Consider the following 17819-nt stretch of genomic DNA (forward strand, 5'->3'; position numbering starts at 1 on the left):
GATAATACGGCAATATTTATATTCTGTGCATAGTCTGTGAACACATAAACATTTATGTATGCAATTGCAAGCAAATGGGGTCCACAGGAGCTTACTTATATGTGGCAGGCAGAACGTTTTGAGTCTCTGCTGTGCTTCCTTGTTTACTTATTTATATTCAGAGAAAGGAAGTGGTGAGGCTGACTGGCTGCAACTTTTCTGAGAAGAGCCCATTTTGTGTCAGAGGAAGCAGCATCACCCTGGGACGTCCCAACGGAGCTCCTCACTGAAAGGAGCAGGTCTTTGGCAGAGCCAGGCAGGCAAGGAATTACTGCACAGGCTGGAAGTGGCCACCCAGAGGAATCCATGGCTGTTTCATTGATGGCATTGCTATGAACACCCTCCAGCCACCCTGAGGAGAAAGCCCACCATGGATCTGCGGAACATTCCCTACCGCTCGGACGTGCTCGCCTGGAACCCTGATGACTTGGCAGAATATTTTAGGACGGTGAGTTTTGCTGTGTTTTGTCTTTGTGTGGTGGAGGAGCAAACTGCTGGAACACTGTGCCATGTTTAGGTGTCTTATAAGGGGCAAACTTGCTGCAAAACGAAAAGCAAAACCACTGTCAGAGAAGAAGCTGAGCTAAACTGGTCAGCAAAAGCTGTCAGCGAATCTTGGAAGGGAACGTTGAATTGGGTGTGGGAGAAACTGGTGGCTTTCCAGAGAAGATAAACACTTCACAGCTACTGTATTTTGTGTAACAGCTGTGGAAGGCATGAAGGTGTGAAGATTGTAAGTTTTCTGTGTCATTTTCAATGGTTTTCAGAAGAGAGAATTTGTCTTCCCAAATTGCTCGGTGCCACCAATGAGCCTGGGAATGTCTTTGCCAACCACAGCCATGGCTAGACTTGTAAAACCTGGAACGCTTCGTTTGGAAATCACATGAAGTTTTTTTTTTCAAGGGCTCCTGCAACTCAGAGAGGGTTTTATCTGGGGAGGTGAGGCAAGGTTGATACTAGAGTGCAGAACCAGCTAATACAGACAAGCAGAGCAAACACAGAGAAGCAGAACTGGCAGCTACTTACTCATTTCAGTGTGCAGGGGTTGGTGGCACAGGAAAGTGAAACCAAAAACGGGAGATGGAACAGATGAGATCATTATCAACAGGTAACTTCAGACAAATATGAACAACATTACAGCACTGGTGCAGGGGGCCTTGGATCCCCTTTTCCAAGAAATTAAAAGGGGAAATGGCTCCCTGAGAGAGCTGATCATGATACTCTGAACAGCGATAAAAGGACTAACTAAGTTCTGCCATAACTGAATGGACTTGGTTGCATTTATTGTTTAGTCTCTGCCTTCTGCTGAGTGAGATACCCCCAGGACAGAGGTAATGTTGGCATTCCATACTTGGAGAGGAGAATCAGGGCCAAAGCTGGTTTAAATCCTGTAAGAAATCTGTGTGAGACAACACTCAGCATAAATCAGGCAGTTCTGGGTACCTGCCCAAGGGATCTGACTGTCTCTCCCAACAAACTCAGACAGTTCCCTTCACACATATCACTAAAAGGTCCTTCAAAGTCCAAGATTCAGCTCCAAGAGGAATAAGCATTTTTTTTTCCTTCTGAAATAAGCTAATTGTGGCATAATATCCAAAGGACCACCCCACTCAAATTTTCTGTCACCTGAAGTGATTTACTCATAAAACAGGATAAGGTTTTCATCAGTTCACTCTTGGTTTACACCTTCATATGAGCAAAACTGGGCCAGCACACACACTGATGTAGCAATGTATGTAACAGTGTTGTGGTGTGTTACAGCAGGAATAAAGTCCTCACCTTCTGTCAAATACAGACCCTTCATACTTATCAATAATAACACCTAACTCATGATTCCAAGTGTGTCAAAGCCTCTGTTAATTCAAACCTTGTATTCAATGGGACCAATGAAAAATGAAATTTTCAAGTAATTTCCAGAGCCTTTAATTTTTTCCTTCTTTCTCTTTTTTTAGAAAGAGCAAAATGTTCATACTTGGAATATCCCAAGGGTTATTTTTAATAGCTGAACAGTATGTTTTTATCAATTACTTTAAGGATGAGATTAACTCTCAGCCACGCTGATGTGTTGTACCAAGTGGTGCAGGTGCTCCCTGTACTCAAACTTGTGCTGGCAATGTCATGATAGTGCTCACTGGATGAAAGGAATTATTCCCAGGTTGAAATGTTAAAAGATAATGAAGTGGAAAAGCTTTCCAAATATTATAGATGATTTCCAGGATTAACAAGTGGGATCTCCACCCAGAGGATGAAGGTTTCTGATCACCACAGTGAATTCTCTGACTGGGATCAGGGCTTCAGCATTCCAGGTTTTTGCTGTACTCCTGTTTGCTGCAACTGTTCATGCCAGGCAGTGCCAAAATGATCCATTTTCCAAGTATTTCCTTGGCCCAGGCAACTGTGAGGTGGTTGGTAAATGTGAGGACTTACATGTCCCTAAATGGATGGAAATCCTCAAGTCCACTGAAGAATCTCTGTCATAAAAATCCATGTTTATGGAACCAAAGGAGCCATTTAGACAGGCCAGAGCATAAAAAAGGGTAACTTGAAGCATCTATTCAAAACCAGCCCCAAGCTTAAGTGCCTTCATCGATTCTAATAATTCAGGGTTCAATAATCATCTTCTTTTCACTGACAGTTGAAGTACAAGGACTGTGAGAAAGTCGTGAGAAAGTACAGCATAAATGGACAAAGGTTTTTGGTAAGTGAAGTTGTAAAATTCCTTCCTGTAAGATTCCCCTCAAGGGTTTTTTTCCCCTTATATCCTTATTATTTTTTTCCTCATTTAGCATTGGCACTTGTCTCCCAGGTGGTTACTGAGGTGTAAGTTTGGGAAGTAAATGCTTTGTCTGAGATCAGACATCTTGCTGTAAATCTGCAGTGCTGGGGACCCAAACATGCTGTTCAATATGCAGGTTTTTAGTACTTTTTAAACTGACAGGGAGATTTTAAAGTCATAACCTTGTCTTGGATTCATCTCCTCCTTTATAGGAAGTTCTTGTTTTCAAATATTGTCTACAGAAACCTCACATTTATTAATTGTCCTCTCCCACTACAGAAGACATAGCCCTGTTCAGAATGACTGGCCTTCTAATGTAATCACTCTTTCAGTCCTCTGTAGATAAAATGAGATTTCTTCTGTAGCAATGCACAAAATCAGGGAAGTTTAAGAGCACCAAAACCAGTCAAGGAAAGCCCCAGGGGGGTTTAACTCAACATTGTTCCATTGGAACTCAGTGTGTAATTAGGAACTTCTCATTGTTGCCAGTAAATAAGAACCAGACTGTGATCCCTGTTCCAAAGAGAATTCTTGGAGCTTGTGATTAATTGAACAAAACACTGAATGAACTGAATCCAAAGTTTTCACAGTGCCTGAATCCGCCCTAAAGATGAAGCTGCTCCTGCTGGAGGAAGAGAGGGAGTGACTCTCTCAGGAGCATCAGCAAAGCTCTCAGACAGCACATCTAGTCAGGAGTGACCCCAATCCTATTGCTGTGTGCTGGTTGAAGGGGGAAAAAATGCTCTCCCTCCTCCCCATCCCAGTTTTTGGAAAGATTTTTCTTAGGCTGCCAAGGACTCCCTTAAGGCCAAGGAGTTTTCCAGCTACATGTCCACCAGCACATGTGATTTTATGTATCCTGTGATGTTGTAAATGAGGTTCTTAGAGCAAAACTCCAGCCAATGGTTGTCTATTTTAAAATGTACAGTTTTACCCTGAAACTTGGAAGTCCTGCACAACTTTGCCTAATTTCCCTGTGCAGACACGAAGGTGTTCGATGTATCTCCTTGTGAATCACTTAAATACCACCTGAGTGGCATTTAATGAATTTTGATCTGCAAAATTCTGTTCCACGGGCAATTTTGTGATATATAACATACCGTGTGTTTCCTTTTCAGAACATGTCTGAGAATGATGTTCAGAAATTTCCCAAGCTCAGAGTTCCGTAAGTAAAGCCAAACCACTTTTAATGTTAAAAACTGTTTTAGTTGATTTGCAGGGAAAAGTTGTAGGAAATAATCGTGCAAGTGATTGGTCAGAGATCTGTTTATTGGGGTGTACTGAGAGAAAAAGAAGAATGTTTCCCAACCAAAGGGGTGTTGTCATGACTGCTCAGCACAGTGATACAAAACAAAAGGGTTTTCTGGGGGCTGTTCAAAATAACTGAACAGAAATTCTTTGCCTGAGAGCAACTACACAAAGGCTGAACTTTTTTGCAAGAATTACCTTTGAAGAATGATTTAACTGTTCACTGCCTGACTGTTGTTTTTAACTCAAAGGCAAAAAAAACAAATCAGGCAGGTCCACAAGAGTCGAGGAGTTGAAACTGTTTGCATTTTGTGCTTCTGCTTTAAGTAGGTGTTGAGTCAGTCTGGAACAAGAGATTAAAGAGCTTTCCTTTGCTCCCTTAGGCCTTGAGAAGGTTTCCAGTTCTTATGAAGGCTTTCAGAATGTCATAGAAGTTCCTAAATGAAGAGCAATAATCTCTTTAAGCCAATACTCAGCATCACAGAAATCAGCTACTTCTAATATATCACTGTGAAATATTAAGGATTTTGGTTTGCTGTGAGTGCTCTGCTGGAGCTTGGAAGGTTCCTAAACATGGAGCTCTTCATGGTCTCCTAAACAAAGCAAGGAGGGGGGGAAAAAGGGAATTCAAACTTTTCCAACATAGCTGTCTCTTTGTTCCTCATTTCTGATCAGATATGCAAGAACTTGGACTAGAAAGTCTCAGCCATGACATGTTTCTTAAAATGACATCTCTGTTTTTCCCCCAATAAATATCCCAATAACAGGGACTGGTGGGGTGTGGGGTGTTGGGAAGGGGGTCTAGAGGTTGTTAAAAAAAGATGCCCTGATGTCTCAGAGTTTTTGAAGGCTTTCAGAATTTCATAGAAGTTCCTAAATGAAGAGCAATAATCTCATTAAGCCAATACTCAGTATCACAGAAATCAGCTACTTCTAATATATCACGGTGAAATATTAAGGATTTTGGTTTGCTGTGAGTTCTCTGCTGGAGCTTGGAAGGTTCCTAAACATGGAGCTCTTCATGGTCTCCTAAACAAAGCAAGGAGGGGGGGAAAAAGGGAGTTCAGGCTTTTCCAGCATAGCTGTCTCTTTGTTCCTCATTTCTGATCAGATATGCAAGAACTTGAACTAGAAAGCCTCAGACAGGACATGTTTCTTAAAATGACATCTCTGTTTTTGCCCCAATAAATATCCCAATAACAGGGACTGGTGGGGTGTGGGGTGTTGGGAAGGGGGTCTAGAGGTTGTTAAAAAAAAGATGTCCTGATGTCTCAGAGTTTTTGAAGGCTTTCAGAATTTCATAGGAGTTCCTAAATGAAGAGCAATAATCCCATTAAGAAAATACTCAGCATCACAAAAATCAGCTTTCTCTAATATATCATGCTGAAATATTAAGGATTTTGGTTTGCTGTGAATTCTCTGCTGCATATTTAAGATGGAGCTTGGAAGGCTCCTAAACATGGAGCTCTTCATGGTCTCCTAAACAAAGCAAGGAGAGGGGGAAAAAGGGAATTCAAGCTTTTCCAACATAGCTGTCTCTTTGTTCCTCATTTCTGATCAGATATGCAAGAACTTGAACTAGAAAGCCTCAGACAGGACATATTTCTTAAAATGACATCTCTGTTTTTCCCCCAATAAATATCCCAATAACAGGGACTGGTGGGGTGTGGGGTGTTGGGAAGGGGGTCCAGAGGTTGTTAAAAAAAGATGCCCTGATGTCTCAGAGTTTTTGAAGGCTTTCAGAATTTCATAGAAGTTCCTAAATGAAGAGTAATAATCTCTTTAAGCCAATACTCAGCATCACAGAAATCAGCTACTTCTAATATATCATGGTGAAATATTAAGGATTTTGGTTTGCTGTGAGTGCTCTGCTGGAGCGTGGAAGGTTCCTAAACATGGAGCTCTTCATGGTCTCCTAAACAAAGCAAGGAGGGGGGGAAAAAGGGAATTCAGGCTTTTCCAGCATAGCTGTCTCTTTGTTCCTCATTTCTGATCAGATATGCAAGAACTTGAACTAGAAAGCCTCAGACAGGACATATTTCTTAAAATGACATCTCTGTTTTTTCCCCAATAAATATCCCAATAACAGGGACTGGTGGGGTGTGGGGTGTTGGGAAGGGGGTCCAGAGGTTGATCCACAAAAGATGCCCTGATGTCTCAGAGTTTTTGAACTCACTACAAATAAAAGCAACATTTAACAACGTTGCTGATACTGAGAGACCAAATTGTCAGTGAAAACTCCTCTTCCCCTGCTGGAAAACACGTTGCTTGTAATTCTCTGATAATTAACAGTCCTTTGGCAAAAGTGCCCCATGTTCTCATTGTTTGAGCTTATAATTTTGAGAACTTTTGGTGATTTCCTTTCAAATTCGTGAGTCAGAAAATGTCAGTGGTTGCTCTAATAAAAGGAAAGTGAATTTTGGTGCACAGCCTGAGCAACTGAATAAATAAGCAAATAATTAAATCTGACTGAAAGCTCTGAAAGCAAGGCCCCTGTTCTCAGATTTCTCCACACTTACAAACAAGGAAAAAATGCACTAAAATACTGTGAATATACCTGCAAAAACGTTGTTGGTGTGTGAGGTCCTCCATGTAAAGCCACTGTTTAAAACTGGAATTTAGAACTTTAATAGGGAAGAGAACTGGTTCCTATTGAAACAACAACAAAAACAGGACGAAGGAAAACAAACAAACAGACAAAAACAATCCAAAAGGGAAAAAAACCCGATCCACCAAAACAAAAAAAACAAACCAAAATCCCAGGTGGAATTAATTAGTAAAACTTGCTATTTTTTTGCCATTAATTTAATTACTTTAGAATCTCCCCATTCTCACCCAAACACAAAGTGCTGCTGTTGACTTCTGTTAAAACACATTCACAGTTTTCTTTTCTACCATAATACAGAGCTCAGCCAGGAGGAAGGGCTTTTCTACAAGCTGAGAGACACAAACTGTAGTTACAGTGCCTGATATTTTACTGCAGGGCTGAAATCTGAGCACAGTCTGGAAAAAGAAAAGCTTAATTTAAATAACAAGTGTTGTTTAAACAGCCTGTGATGAACTGAATAAAAGGTCCCCGGACTAGAGAAGTTGTTCCCCAGTAACCTGAGCAGGGCTTTGCTGAGCTGAGGGCTGGGAACAGAGCCCAGCTCTGCAGCCACAGGAGGGTTGCAAACCACAGGCTCCATCTGAACAGCCCTCTGGGCTGGGGGTGTGGGGTGAATAGAAGTGTCTGAGCAAACCTGCTGCTCGAATAGAACCGTGGCATTACTTGGGGATGGTTCTGTGACTTTGGAGGTGACAAAGTAGTTAAGAGTTGTTGTTCCAAAGTGTAATTTCAGGTCGTTTCCTGAAACTAATGAAAAATCTCCACGGTCTTCTGTTATTAAGAACAGTTATTATTTTGGAATTTAGTCTCCTCCAGACCTGCTAGGGGTGCACATCTTCATAAAACTTTTGGCTGATTTTTAAAAACAAACAAACAAAAAGATTAAAGAAGTATTTTAAAAATTAAAAACGTCTTAAAATGTTGAGAACTCTCCACTGAAAGGGTTGAACCCTTTCTATAAAACTTTATTTAAAAAATTAACATAAATACCATTAATACCTGAAGCCTCACAAACAGCACAATTCCTGAAAGAGTAAGAGGTACAAGTGGTACCTTGGGAAGGAATTGGCATATTTTACACAGAGCAGACATTGAATATCTGTCTTATACACTAAATGAAACTCAGACTTAATCATGAGGGTGTTACTAACATTTTGATAATAAATTTAATGGAACAAGGGGCCAATATGCAGCTTAAGAAACACATGGAGTTTTCCTATTGCTCATTAACCCTGTTGGCAGTCACAGAAGGCCAAAAAGGTTTAGGCTTGGGGGTAACAAGTCTGAGTCTTGAAAAATATTTTAAAGCTCAGAATGTGCCTTACTTAGTGTGGTCAGAATTAGTGAATAAGAAAAGGCAAAGATCTCATTAAAAATAATGCTGGTTGGTTGATACATGAACATGATATAAACACTGAGGGTAGTTTTGGCCACTCCTATTGTTTATCACCTTGAGAGAAAAGATTTCCAGGTTTTCAGCAGGTCGAGGCAGGCTGTGGATGCCTTTGACTATTCTGTGGCAGGTTGTTGGCAAAGCTGAGAGCTGAGATTTTCAGCCTTGGTCACAAAGATACAGCACTCAAAACTATATCCCACAGCACTCAAAACTATATCCCACAGCACTCAAAACTATATCCCATGGCACAGAATATATCCCAGAGCACAGAATATATCCCAGAGCACAGAATATATCCCACAGAACAGAATATATCCCATAAAACAGAATATATCCCACAGCACAGAATATATCCCATGGAACAGAATATATCCCAGGGCACAGAATATATCCCACAGAACACAATATATCCCATAAAACAGAATATATCCCAGGGCACAGAATATATCCCACAGCAAAAAATATATCCCATAGAACAGAATATATCCCAGAGCACAGAATATATCCCACAGAACACAATATATCCCATGGCACAGAATATATCCCATGGCACAGAATATATCCCAGAGCACAGAATATATCCCAGAGCACAGAATATATCCCATAGCACAGAAAATATCCCATGGCACAGAATATATCCCATGGCACAGAATATATCCCATGGCACAGAATATATCCCATAGAACAGAATATACCCCACAGCACAGAATATATCCCATAGCACAGAAAATATCCCATGGCACAGAATATATCCCATGGCACAGAATATATCCCATAGCACAGAAAATATCCCATGGCACAGAATATATCCCATGGCACAGAATATATCCCATGGCACAGAATATATCCCAGAGCACAGAATATGTCCCATGGCACAGAATATATCCCATGGCACAGAATATATCCCATGGCACAGAATATATCCCATGGCACAGAATATGTCCCATGGCACAGAATATATCCCATGGCACAGAATATGTCCCATGGCACAGAATATACCCCACAGCACTCCTGAAGATTCCCAGTGCCAGGAGCAGCCTCAGTGCACCCATTGCATCCCCCAGCTCAGTGAGTGAGTTCTGAATGGGACACATTCACAGCCTACAAACACTGCCCAGTCTGGGGCTTGTTCTACTTGCAGAAGAGTCCAAGTGCAGCAAAATAATTAACAAGCAATGCCTAAACATTCCCTTGGCTGGGATGGCAAAGGTTGTTGCAAGGTTTAGAACACAGCAGGTACTCAGTTTGAAAGCCAATAGAACACATTGAACTGCCCAACAGACTCTTCTAAAGGCAAAACCAAGGACTTTATCACCAACTGTGCAACTTCCTGGCCCTAGAGAACTTTCTATTCCACGTCCCCCACCCCTCCTAAATCCTTGACACACATAGAGTGGATGCTACTCATGGCACCAGTATGTGCAGTTCAAGGCCATTTTTGGAGTGCTCTTTGGGGCTGGCTGTGTGGGTTTTTCAAATTTCAACTTCCTGCCAGTTTTAAGTTTAGCAGCTGGTGGAGGAGGCAGAAAGAGAAAGAGAAGTCTGAGTAACATTTTCTGCAATGCTGCTGCCTTATCCTCTGCCATCATCCACTCCCCCAGCTCAGAGAGCAGTGTGGTTTTTGTGCTTCCTTCCTCACATGGCGACACACTCAGTGCCCCAACCTCCAGTAATAACATGACTTGTGAAGCGTCACCCTCCTGAAATTCGTTTCCTTCCAATAACCCCTCTGAGCCGTTGCTTTGGAGCATTCCAAAAAACCTTGAAGCAAAGATCAGACGCTGTATTTTAAGCCTCAAGTGATGAATTTTTTAAAATGAGGCAGTTTTTCCTCCAAACCCAGTGGGTGTAAATCCCCATTGCAGCCCATGTTTAGTCCAGGAAGCTTCAGGTCTCACTGACACCCAGGGAAGTCTAAACTAACACATTATTGGCTTTAAAAGCATTGATCCTCATTTTATTTCCTTAGCCAAAAAATGCCTAAATATTATGAAAGATCCTTCCTCTACCTCTTTTACAACAGAGAACAAGCCTCACACAAGTTCCATAATCCTCTCCTCAGCCACAGCACTGGTGCACACGGGGCTCTGCTCAGCCCAGGACATTTCCTGATGTCTCACACAGAATTTATTATTCACACAGCAACTTCCTCCTCCCCTGCAGCAGAAGGAATTGCTTGTGCAGAGACGTGTTGGCTCCATGGGAGAGAAGAGTCTGGTGTCTATAACTCAGCATTTCTCCTCCTTTGTAGAGTTTTCTTGGGTGACAATGTCAGATTTAGACACTGCAATCCTTCTGACATTACTGACCCCTGTACATGTGTGTATTTCAGAAGGGACAAGTGTGACAAAATTGGCTTCAGATCAGAAAATTGCAAATGCCTGAAAAAGAAACCCCAAACTTTATCCTTTCTCTGAATTTCTCTTTTCACACTTGGATCCTTGAGTACATATCCTTAACTTCTCATCATGCATCTCCTCCTCTGACAGCATCCTCACCCTGAGAGTGCTTGGGTGTGTTGGCTTGTTTTTAACATTAAATTGCCTGAAATTTTGTCTTCCTCCAGTCCCAGCCCAGAAGAGCAGTTAGACATGAAAGATGCACAAATTAGGTCATTTGGAAAAAACTAGGGGGTTATTATTGCTGAGCAGCAGAAAAAAGACATGAAAGGAGAAGAAAAACAAAACAAAGTAGAAAATGCCTGTCCATAAACAAATATTTTATGATATTGATATGAAGTTTGATTGACCTGATCTGAGATATATGGGAAAGAATTCTACCTTAATAATAAAGTCAGGATTTTCCAGCATTCAGTCTGAGACAAGTTTAAGTTCCTGATTTGTTTCATACTATTTTATTTCCACAATTACTGCCTCTGATAGACCTAAATAATTTTTGTCACCAGTTGCATGTAAATGATTTGCTTTGGTTGCCACAGAACTTTCTTGGTTGGACCTTCCTCAAACAGAAATAAAGAGAATTGAGAACCAGACCATGGCTCATTACAAGCTTTCTTTGGAGCAAAATAATCATAGAGGAAAACTCCTTTAGTGGCAGAGGGGGATTCTGTTGCCTCAGTGGAGTTAATCCTGTGGATATGGATTGTCCTGTGCCCTCAGGGAATCATTTAATCTCAGAATTCCTAATCCAGGTGTCCAAGGCTTGCTGGGTTTAAGATGGATTTTTAAACATAATAAAACAACATAGAGTTTTATCCAGGTAAAAAAAGTCCAGCCTTCAGTTGGATGAGCTACAGTGCAACTTTGCAATATGATAAATTCAATGTTCTTATGAGTTACCAGATTTAATTTGATGGAAAGCAGCTAAAAAAATGAACTTACGATCAGGTGACCCACCTGGTGGATGAGGGGAAGGCAGTGGATGCGTCTATCTGGACTTCAGCAAGGCCTTTGACACTGTCTCCCATAATATACTCCTGGAAAAGCTGGTAGCCCATGGCCTGGACAAGTGTACCCTCTCCTGGATTAAGAGCTGGCTGGAGGGTCGGCCCCGAGAGTGCTGGTGAATGGAGCTGCATCCAGCTGGTGGCCAGTCACCAGTGGTGTTCCCCAGGGGTCTGTGTTGGGTCCAGTCCTGTTTAACATCTTTATTGATGATTTAGATGAGGGGATTGAGTCCATCGTCAGCAAATTTGCTGATGACACCAAGTTGGGAGGGAGTGTTGACCTGCTGGAAGGCAGGAGGGCTCTGCAGAGGGATCTGGAGAGACTTGAGAGATGGGCTGATTCCAATGGGATGAAGTTCAACAAGGCCAAGTGCAGGTCCTGCCCTTTGGCCACTCCAACCCCCTGCAGCGCTCCAGGCTGGGCACAGAGTGGCTGGAGAGCAGCCAGGCAGAGGGACCTGGGGGGACTGAGGGACAGGAAGCTCAACAGGAGCCAACAGTGTGCCCAGGTGGCCAAGAAGGCGAAGGGGATCCTGGCCTGGATCCAAACTAGCGTGGCCAGCAGGCCCAGGGCAGTGACCCTTCCCCTGGACTCTGCCTTGGGGAGGCCACACCTTGAGTGTTGTGTTCAGTTCTGGGCCCCTCAGTTGAGGCAAGAGATTGAGGGGCTGGAGCGGGGCCAGAGAAGAGCAACGAGGCTGGAGAAGGGACTGGAGCACAAGTGCTGTGGGGAGAGGCTGAGGGAGCTGGGGGTGTTCAGCCTGGAGAAGAGGAGGCTCAGAGGTGACCTCAGCACTGTCTGGAACTGCCTGAAGGGAAGTTGTGGCCAGGTGGGGGTTGGTCTCTTCTCCCAGGCACTCAGCAATAGGACAAGGGGGCACGATGGGCTCAAGCTCTGCCAGGGGAAATTGAAGTTGGAGAGCAGAAAACAATTCTTTGCAGAGAGAGTGCTCAGGGATTGGAATGGGCTGCCCAGAGAGGGGGTGGATTCCCCATCCCTGGAGGTTTTCCAGCTGAGCTTGGCCGTGGCACTGAGTGCCATGATCTGGTGAAGGGACTGGAGTTGGCCCAAGGGTTGGACTTGATGATCTCGGAGGTCTTTTCCAACCCAATCCATTCTATGATTCTGTGATTCTAACTTGGTTGCTTTGACACATGACAAGTTTCCTGGAGTTTTTCTTTAAACTCTTTTTGTTTTCCTTTCAAATAGAATTGTAAGTAAATTAAGTCAAGAAATAAACAGAAATGAAGGGAGGCTCTCTTTCCTTCCCAAGTGGTAAGTAAAACAGTTCAGATTTCTTTTTCAAAGCTTTCAGGTACATCTTTTCTGGGCTGTTTTCTGTGTGATCAATAATACCTGTGGCAGAGGGACAGCTTGGAAAGGACACAAAATAAAGCTCTGCTTTGTTCATATCAGCTGTTAAGAAAAGCAAATCCCGAGCCCATGAATATCCCAGGCACTTCTTCCAGAAGCAAATAACATTCTCATTTTACACAATTTTCCACCTGAGCACATCAATCTTTAGCAATGCTACGAAGCCTACAGAGTCCAGGCACATATTATTGCACTAATAAATCATCATTAATGCATTTCATGGACTATAAATCATTACACTTTTGAATTCTTAATGACTTGCCATTGAATATAATATTCTTGCAATAGAAAAGGAGCAAAAATTGCAAAGACATTGCATGAGAAAAGAACAATTTATGTTCCTGCACAATGAAACCCAAGTCCAGTCCACATAGCAGTTTTTCATCATCTGATAACATGATTTTACACCTTTCCATTAACTAGAATGGAAAGCCATAAAATTATTTATGAATGTTACAAATACTTATGAACTTGACTTTCAGCAGCTTGATCTGAAATAGGAAAGGAAGTTTTTATGTTCAGGACTGGGCCCCTGATAAATGTATGTACTGAATCCCTTTGCAAGGCAGTTGGGATTCCATTGGGATCCTGTATGGGAAATATGAAGGAATGTGGTTTGGGCATTTTGAACAGAGTTAAACTCATGTAGATGAGCTTCAATCTACTGTTACAGCTAACTGGGATCACAATAAAAACACATCAAGCATCTGAGAATTGCAAATGGAAGGAATTTATTCTCTTGTGTCTTTGTTGTAGGGCACAAACACAAAGGAGTCCTGAGAATCTGGGTAAGTGTGTACTGGCAGTAACCTCTGACACCACAAAGTGTTTGAAAATATCAAAATTGTAAGTTAATATTTACAGGGCAGAGTCAATTGGAGTGGGGATGGGAACCAAAAATCCAAAACAACAAATGAAAATATGAGAGTATAACGACGTTTCAGAAAAGACAATAGAAAATAGAGGGGAATAAGTAAGAAAAAGTGGTTTTAAAAAGAAAAGATGTTGAAGGAAGGCAAGAGAGAGACAGTCCCCTGAGAATCCCCAGACTGTCATTGTTTAACCCAATGCACAATATCAGTGTTTATCTATTTCTGTTCCAACACTTCTGGCCCTGCCCTGACTCCACTCTGGGTTACAGAGGAAAGCTGAAATTAAACCCCCTTCTCTTATGAAAGCTGAAATAGCCTTAAACAAAGAGATGAGAAGCCTGGGCTCATTCTGAAGGCATTTTGTTTCAGATGATGTTTAAAGCTGGAAGTGGAGGACACAAACCACTCATACAAAGGGTGCTTTGCTCTGGGTTTGGAATCAGAACATTATTCCCCAGAACATTCTGACTGCTGGGCTGCCTCTGAAGCTCCAGGTCCTCCTGGGATGTTGCACTGAGGGTCACGAGGGATTTGTTGTGTCCTTTTTGGTCAGGTTGCTGTTTGGCAAAGCTGTGCCCAGTAAGATGCCTGTTGGTTCTGCTTCTTTCCACAGGGTACAGCCAGGACGACGGTGGCTGGTCCTCCTTTGTGAGTATGGGGAGAACAACCCCCTGGGGTGTGTGCTCAGGGCCCACACAGCCTCTCCTGAATCTCATATCCCTATTCCAACCTCTTAAAAGGGGTGGCCAGTAAACAATTGTGCTGGTTTAAAGGTAAACTGTCCGGAGAAACGAACCCAACACAAAAGAGATTATAAGTCAGAGTTACAATTCAGTAACAACATTACAATAAGTGCAATGGCACAAAGAGAAATGGATTTTAACTCACAAACCCCAGCAGTGTAACCCACCCCCTGGGGCACAAACACAGGGGGGTTTGGTGGCCCCTCTGCTGAGCCCCACGTGGTTCTCCCAAGTCCAAAACAAAAGGAAGCAAGAAATCTGTTGGTGCAGATGATGGCACAGTCTGGTGGAGAGTGGTGGGCTCCTCCTGTCCAGGGTCTGCTCCTTCTCTGCATCCCACAAATAGTCCCCCCAGTCCCAAATTCCCCAAGATTCTCTCCCCTCAGGTGCAGGTGGGAGCCCCCAGTGCCTCCCCCAGGGCAGGGAGTTCCACACTGGGGGATCTGACTCTGGCAGTCAGGGGGGATTTTGGAATCGTTGCTGGCCCCTGAGCAGAGCTGAGCCCTCAGGTGGGTGTGGAGGTGCCAAGGACTCCCTGCAGGGCAGTTCTCCCAGCTCCTCTGCCAGGCTTCTTTCCCAGTCAGCTCCCAGCCTGAGGGCTCAGCTGTGCCCTGGGCAGCTGCTGCAAATGCTCCATTGGTACCAGTTCCTGAGAAATGAATCAAGGGTGTGGAATCCACAGCTTTGTTCACACCCACCCAGTGATAAACTGGTCCCACCTGCTGAACTGGGACAACAATATATGGCCGTGCTTTCCAGTGGCAAATTCTTGGTGTTTTATTCTTTAAGGTTGCCTTCCCGAATAATAAATTTTTTTAAAGCCAAGTAGGCTGCAAAAGTTTCTTTTGCCTTTTTGGCATAGAAACATCATCACCCCTCAGCTGCTGGTGCCCAGTTGGGGTTTATAAAGATCTCTAAAGTTAACCAGTGCTAAGGTTTTTTCTAAAAAATAAAATTGGAGAGGCCCTTTTAAATTGACTGACTGACAGGAAGCTCAACAGGAGCCAAGAGTGTGCCCAGGTGGCCAAGAAGGCCAAGGGGATCCTGGCCTGGATCCAAACTAGCGTGGCCAGCAGGCCCAGGGCAGTGACCCTTCCCCTGGACTCTGCCTTGGGGAGGCCACACCTTGAGTGTTGTGTTCAGTTCTGGGCCCCTCAGTTGAGGAAAGAGATTGAGGTGCTGGAGCGGGGCCAGAGAAGAGCAACGAGGCTGGAGAAGGGACTGGAGCACAAGTGCTGTGGGGAGAGGCTGAGGGAGCTGGGGGTGTTTAGCCTGGAGAAGAGGAGGCTCAGAGGTGACCTCAGCACTGTCTGGAACTGCCTGAAGGGAAGTTGTGGCCAGGTGGGGGTTGGTCTCTTCTCCCAGGCACTCAGCAATAGGACAAGGGGGCACGATGGGCTCAAGCTCTGCCAGGGGAAATTTAAGTTGGAGATCAGAAAAAAATTCCTTCTAGAGAGAGAGTGCTCAGGCATTGGAATGGGCTGCCCAGAGAGGGGGTGGATTCCCCATCCCTGGAGGTTTTTCAGCTGAGCTTGGCCGTGGCACTGAGTGCCATGATCTGGTAAAGGGACTGGAGTAGGACCAAGGGTTGGACTTGATGAACTTGGAGGTCTTTTCCAACCCAATCGATTCTATGATTCTATGAAAAAACACTTGTTGCTGAGTTCACAGGAGATTTGCTGCTATTTTAGGAGCACAGAAGATAAAAGTAACCACCTACAGAGCACTTGGGCTCTGTGCCAGCACAGAGGGCTCTGGAAATGTCAGCCAAGACTCTGATGCCAAGGGGAGTGTTTCTCTCTCATGGGCACAGAGTGTGCAGTGACCTCACTGGCACCGTGACCTGCTCAGGTCCTTCAGGTCCTGGAAGCTGGTTTGGGTCTGCTCAGTGGAAGACACCAAGACCCAAATCACAGAGCTCATTTTTCCTGAAATATTGTTAAAAAGCTGGGCTGAAGGGTGCAAAGCACAGGTTAGGAGGCAGGAATGGATATTACCAGGCAGCAGGTGCTGCTCCAACGTGTTTCTGGGGGCACTGGATTGTTTGCTGGTGTCTTGTCTGTTCCCAAGAAAGGCACAGTGCATTTCAGTGAGCTCTCACCTTCTCCTGTCCTTCCACTGCACTGCTGGGAAGTGATACCTGTTTCCTTCCTGCAGCTGCTCTCAGCTCCCTGCATTAGGATAATGATGCCTCCTTTCCCTGTTTTATTTCAATGGAATTCTTTCACTCAAACCAGTTGTGAAAACTTGGGATCCTCCGGAGTGAAAAACAGCACAGGGAAAGGCCACAAGGGAACTGCCTTGGGGTTTCCAGTGCTCTCTTACAGCCCCCACTTCTGTGCTCCTTTGCCAGGATGATGAGGATGATGATGACTATGAAAGCCCCGATGAAGACCAGGACAAGGAGGAGGCTGACTATGAATCCCCAACAGAAGACCCTGAGGAAGCAGAACATGACAGTGATGGCTACGAGCCACCTCCCTCCAACAATGATGAAGCACATCACAATGTCATTTTTCCTGCCAAGTCCCTTCCGAGCAACACAGATTATATAGGTAATTAGTAAACATTAAGTGCTGTTACTAATTGGTAAATTCTATTTTCACACATTATCAGCTACATTTTAGGTGGCTGGTAATGAAGTAGAGAAAGTTTTACAGAAGGTGCAAACCTGCCTTTCAGACTGACCAGCACAGGGACAGAGGAGCCTGAGACTCCCAAGACAACACCGATTAAAAACCAGCTGCCAATTAGACCCTACAGCAATGTCTTAATGATATATTAACTTTGTGTCCAGGTTCTTGCAAGGGCTCTTTGTTGTAAAGATCTAGTGACTATTAAATAACCAAACTCTGTGTAGTTGTTTAGTTGGGGGTTTTTGGTTTTTCTGTAGACAGACCTTCAACAACCAGATCATCCCATCAGCCTCCAGTGCCACCACAGCGACCCGGCCCAGCCCCAGGACCACCCCCGTTTGGGCCAAGAGGTGCTTCTGTATGTTCCTTTCTTCATGTTTTACCCATTTCCTATGCCAGGAACTGCTTAGAAGTCCAAGTGTAATGCCATTTTTATTCAGCTCTGTCCATAGGGGGAGAATTTCAGCCATCAAAATGGATTTGAACTCTGTTAGAGGGTAACAATTTTTTCAAGGAACAATTGAATTTCGTGGGACAAATAAATTATTGCATATTACTTGGATGTTTCCTACACTGGAAATTCACACCTCCACCATATAAATTATGTATTTGTAAGGATGTCTCTCTGCTTCTTTAGTGATATTTGTAAAATAAAGTAAAAGGCCAAGCCTTTCCAAGCTATACTTCCAGCAGGTGTCCAAGTGAGTTAAGACCTCATAA

General features: G+C 43.6%; 1 protein-coding gene across 1 annotated transcript in view; it reads left to right on the plus strand.

The window, feature by feature from the left end:
• The first annotated feature begins 208 nt into the window (after positions 1-208).
• The window catches only part of LCP2 (lymphocyte cytosolic protein 2), a 33322-nt gene continuing 15711 nt past the window's right edge, over positions 209-17819 (plus strand). Inside the window, exons 1-8 of the mRNA XM_071570432.1 lie at positions 209-487; positions 2675-2737; positions 3934-3980; positions 12684-12749; positions 13605-13636; positions 14334-14368; positions 16817-17018; positions 17357-17457. Of these exons, the coding sequence (XP_071426533.1) occupies positions 410-487; positions 2675-2737; positions 3934-3980; positions 12684-12749; positions 13605-13636; positions 14334-14368; positions 16817-17018; positions 17357-17457 (624 nt within the window). The 5' untranslated portion in view covers positions 209-409. The remainder of the gene's footprint in view (positions 488-2674; positions 2738-3933; positions 3981-12683; positions 12750-13604; positions 13637-14333; positions 14369-16816; positions 17019-17356; positions 17458-17819) is intronic.

The sequence above is a fragment of the Pithys albifrons genome, chromosome 15 (assembly GCF_047495875.1).
Source record: "Pithys albifrons albifrons isolate INPA30051 chromosome 15, PitAlb_v1, whole genome shotgun sequence".
In the NCBI taxonomy this organism is placed as follows: domain Eukaryota; kingdom Metazoa; phylum Chordata; class Aves; order Passeriformes; family Thamnophilidae; genus Pithys; species Pithys albifrons.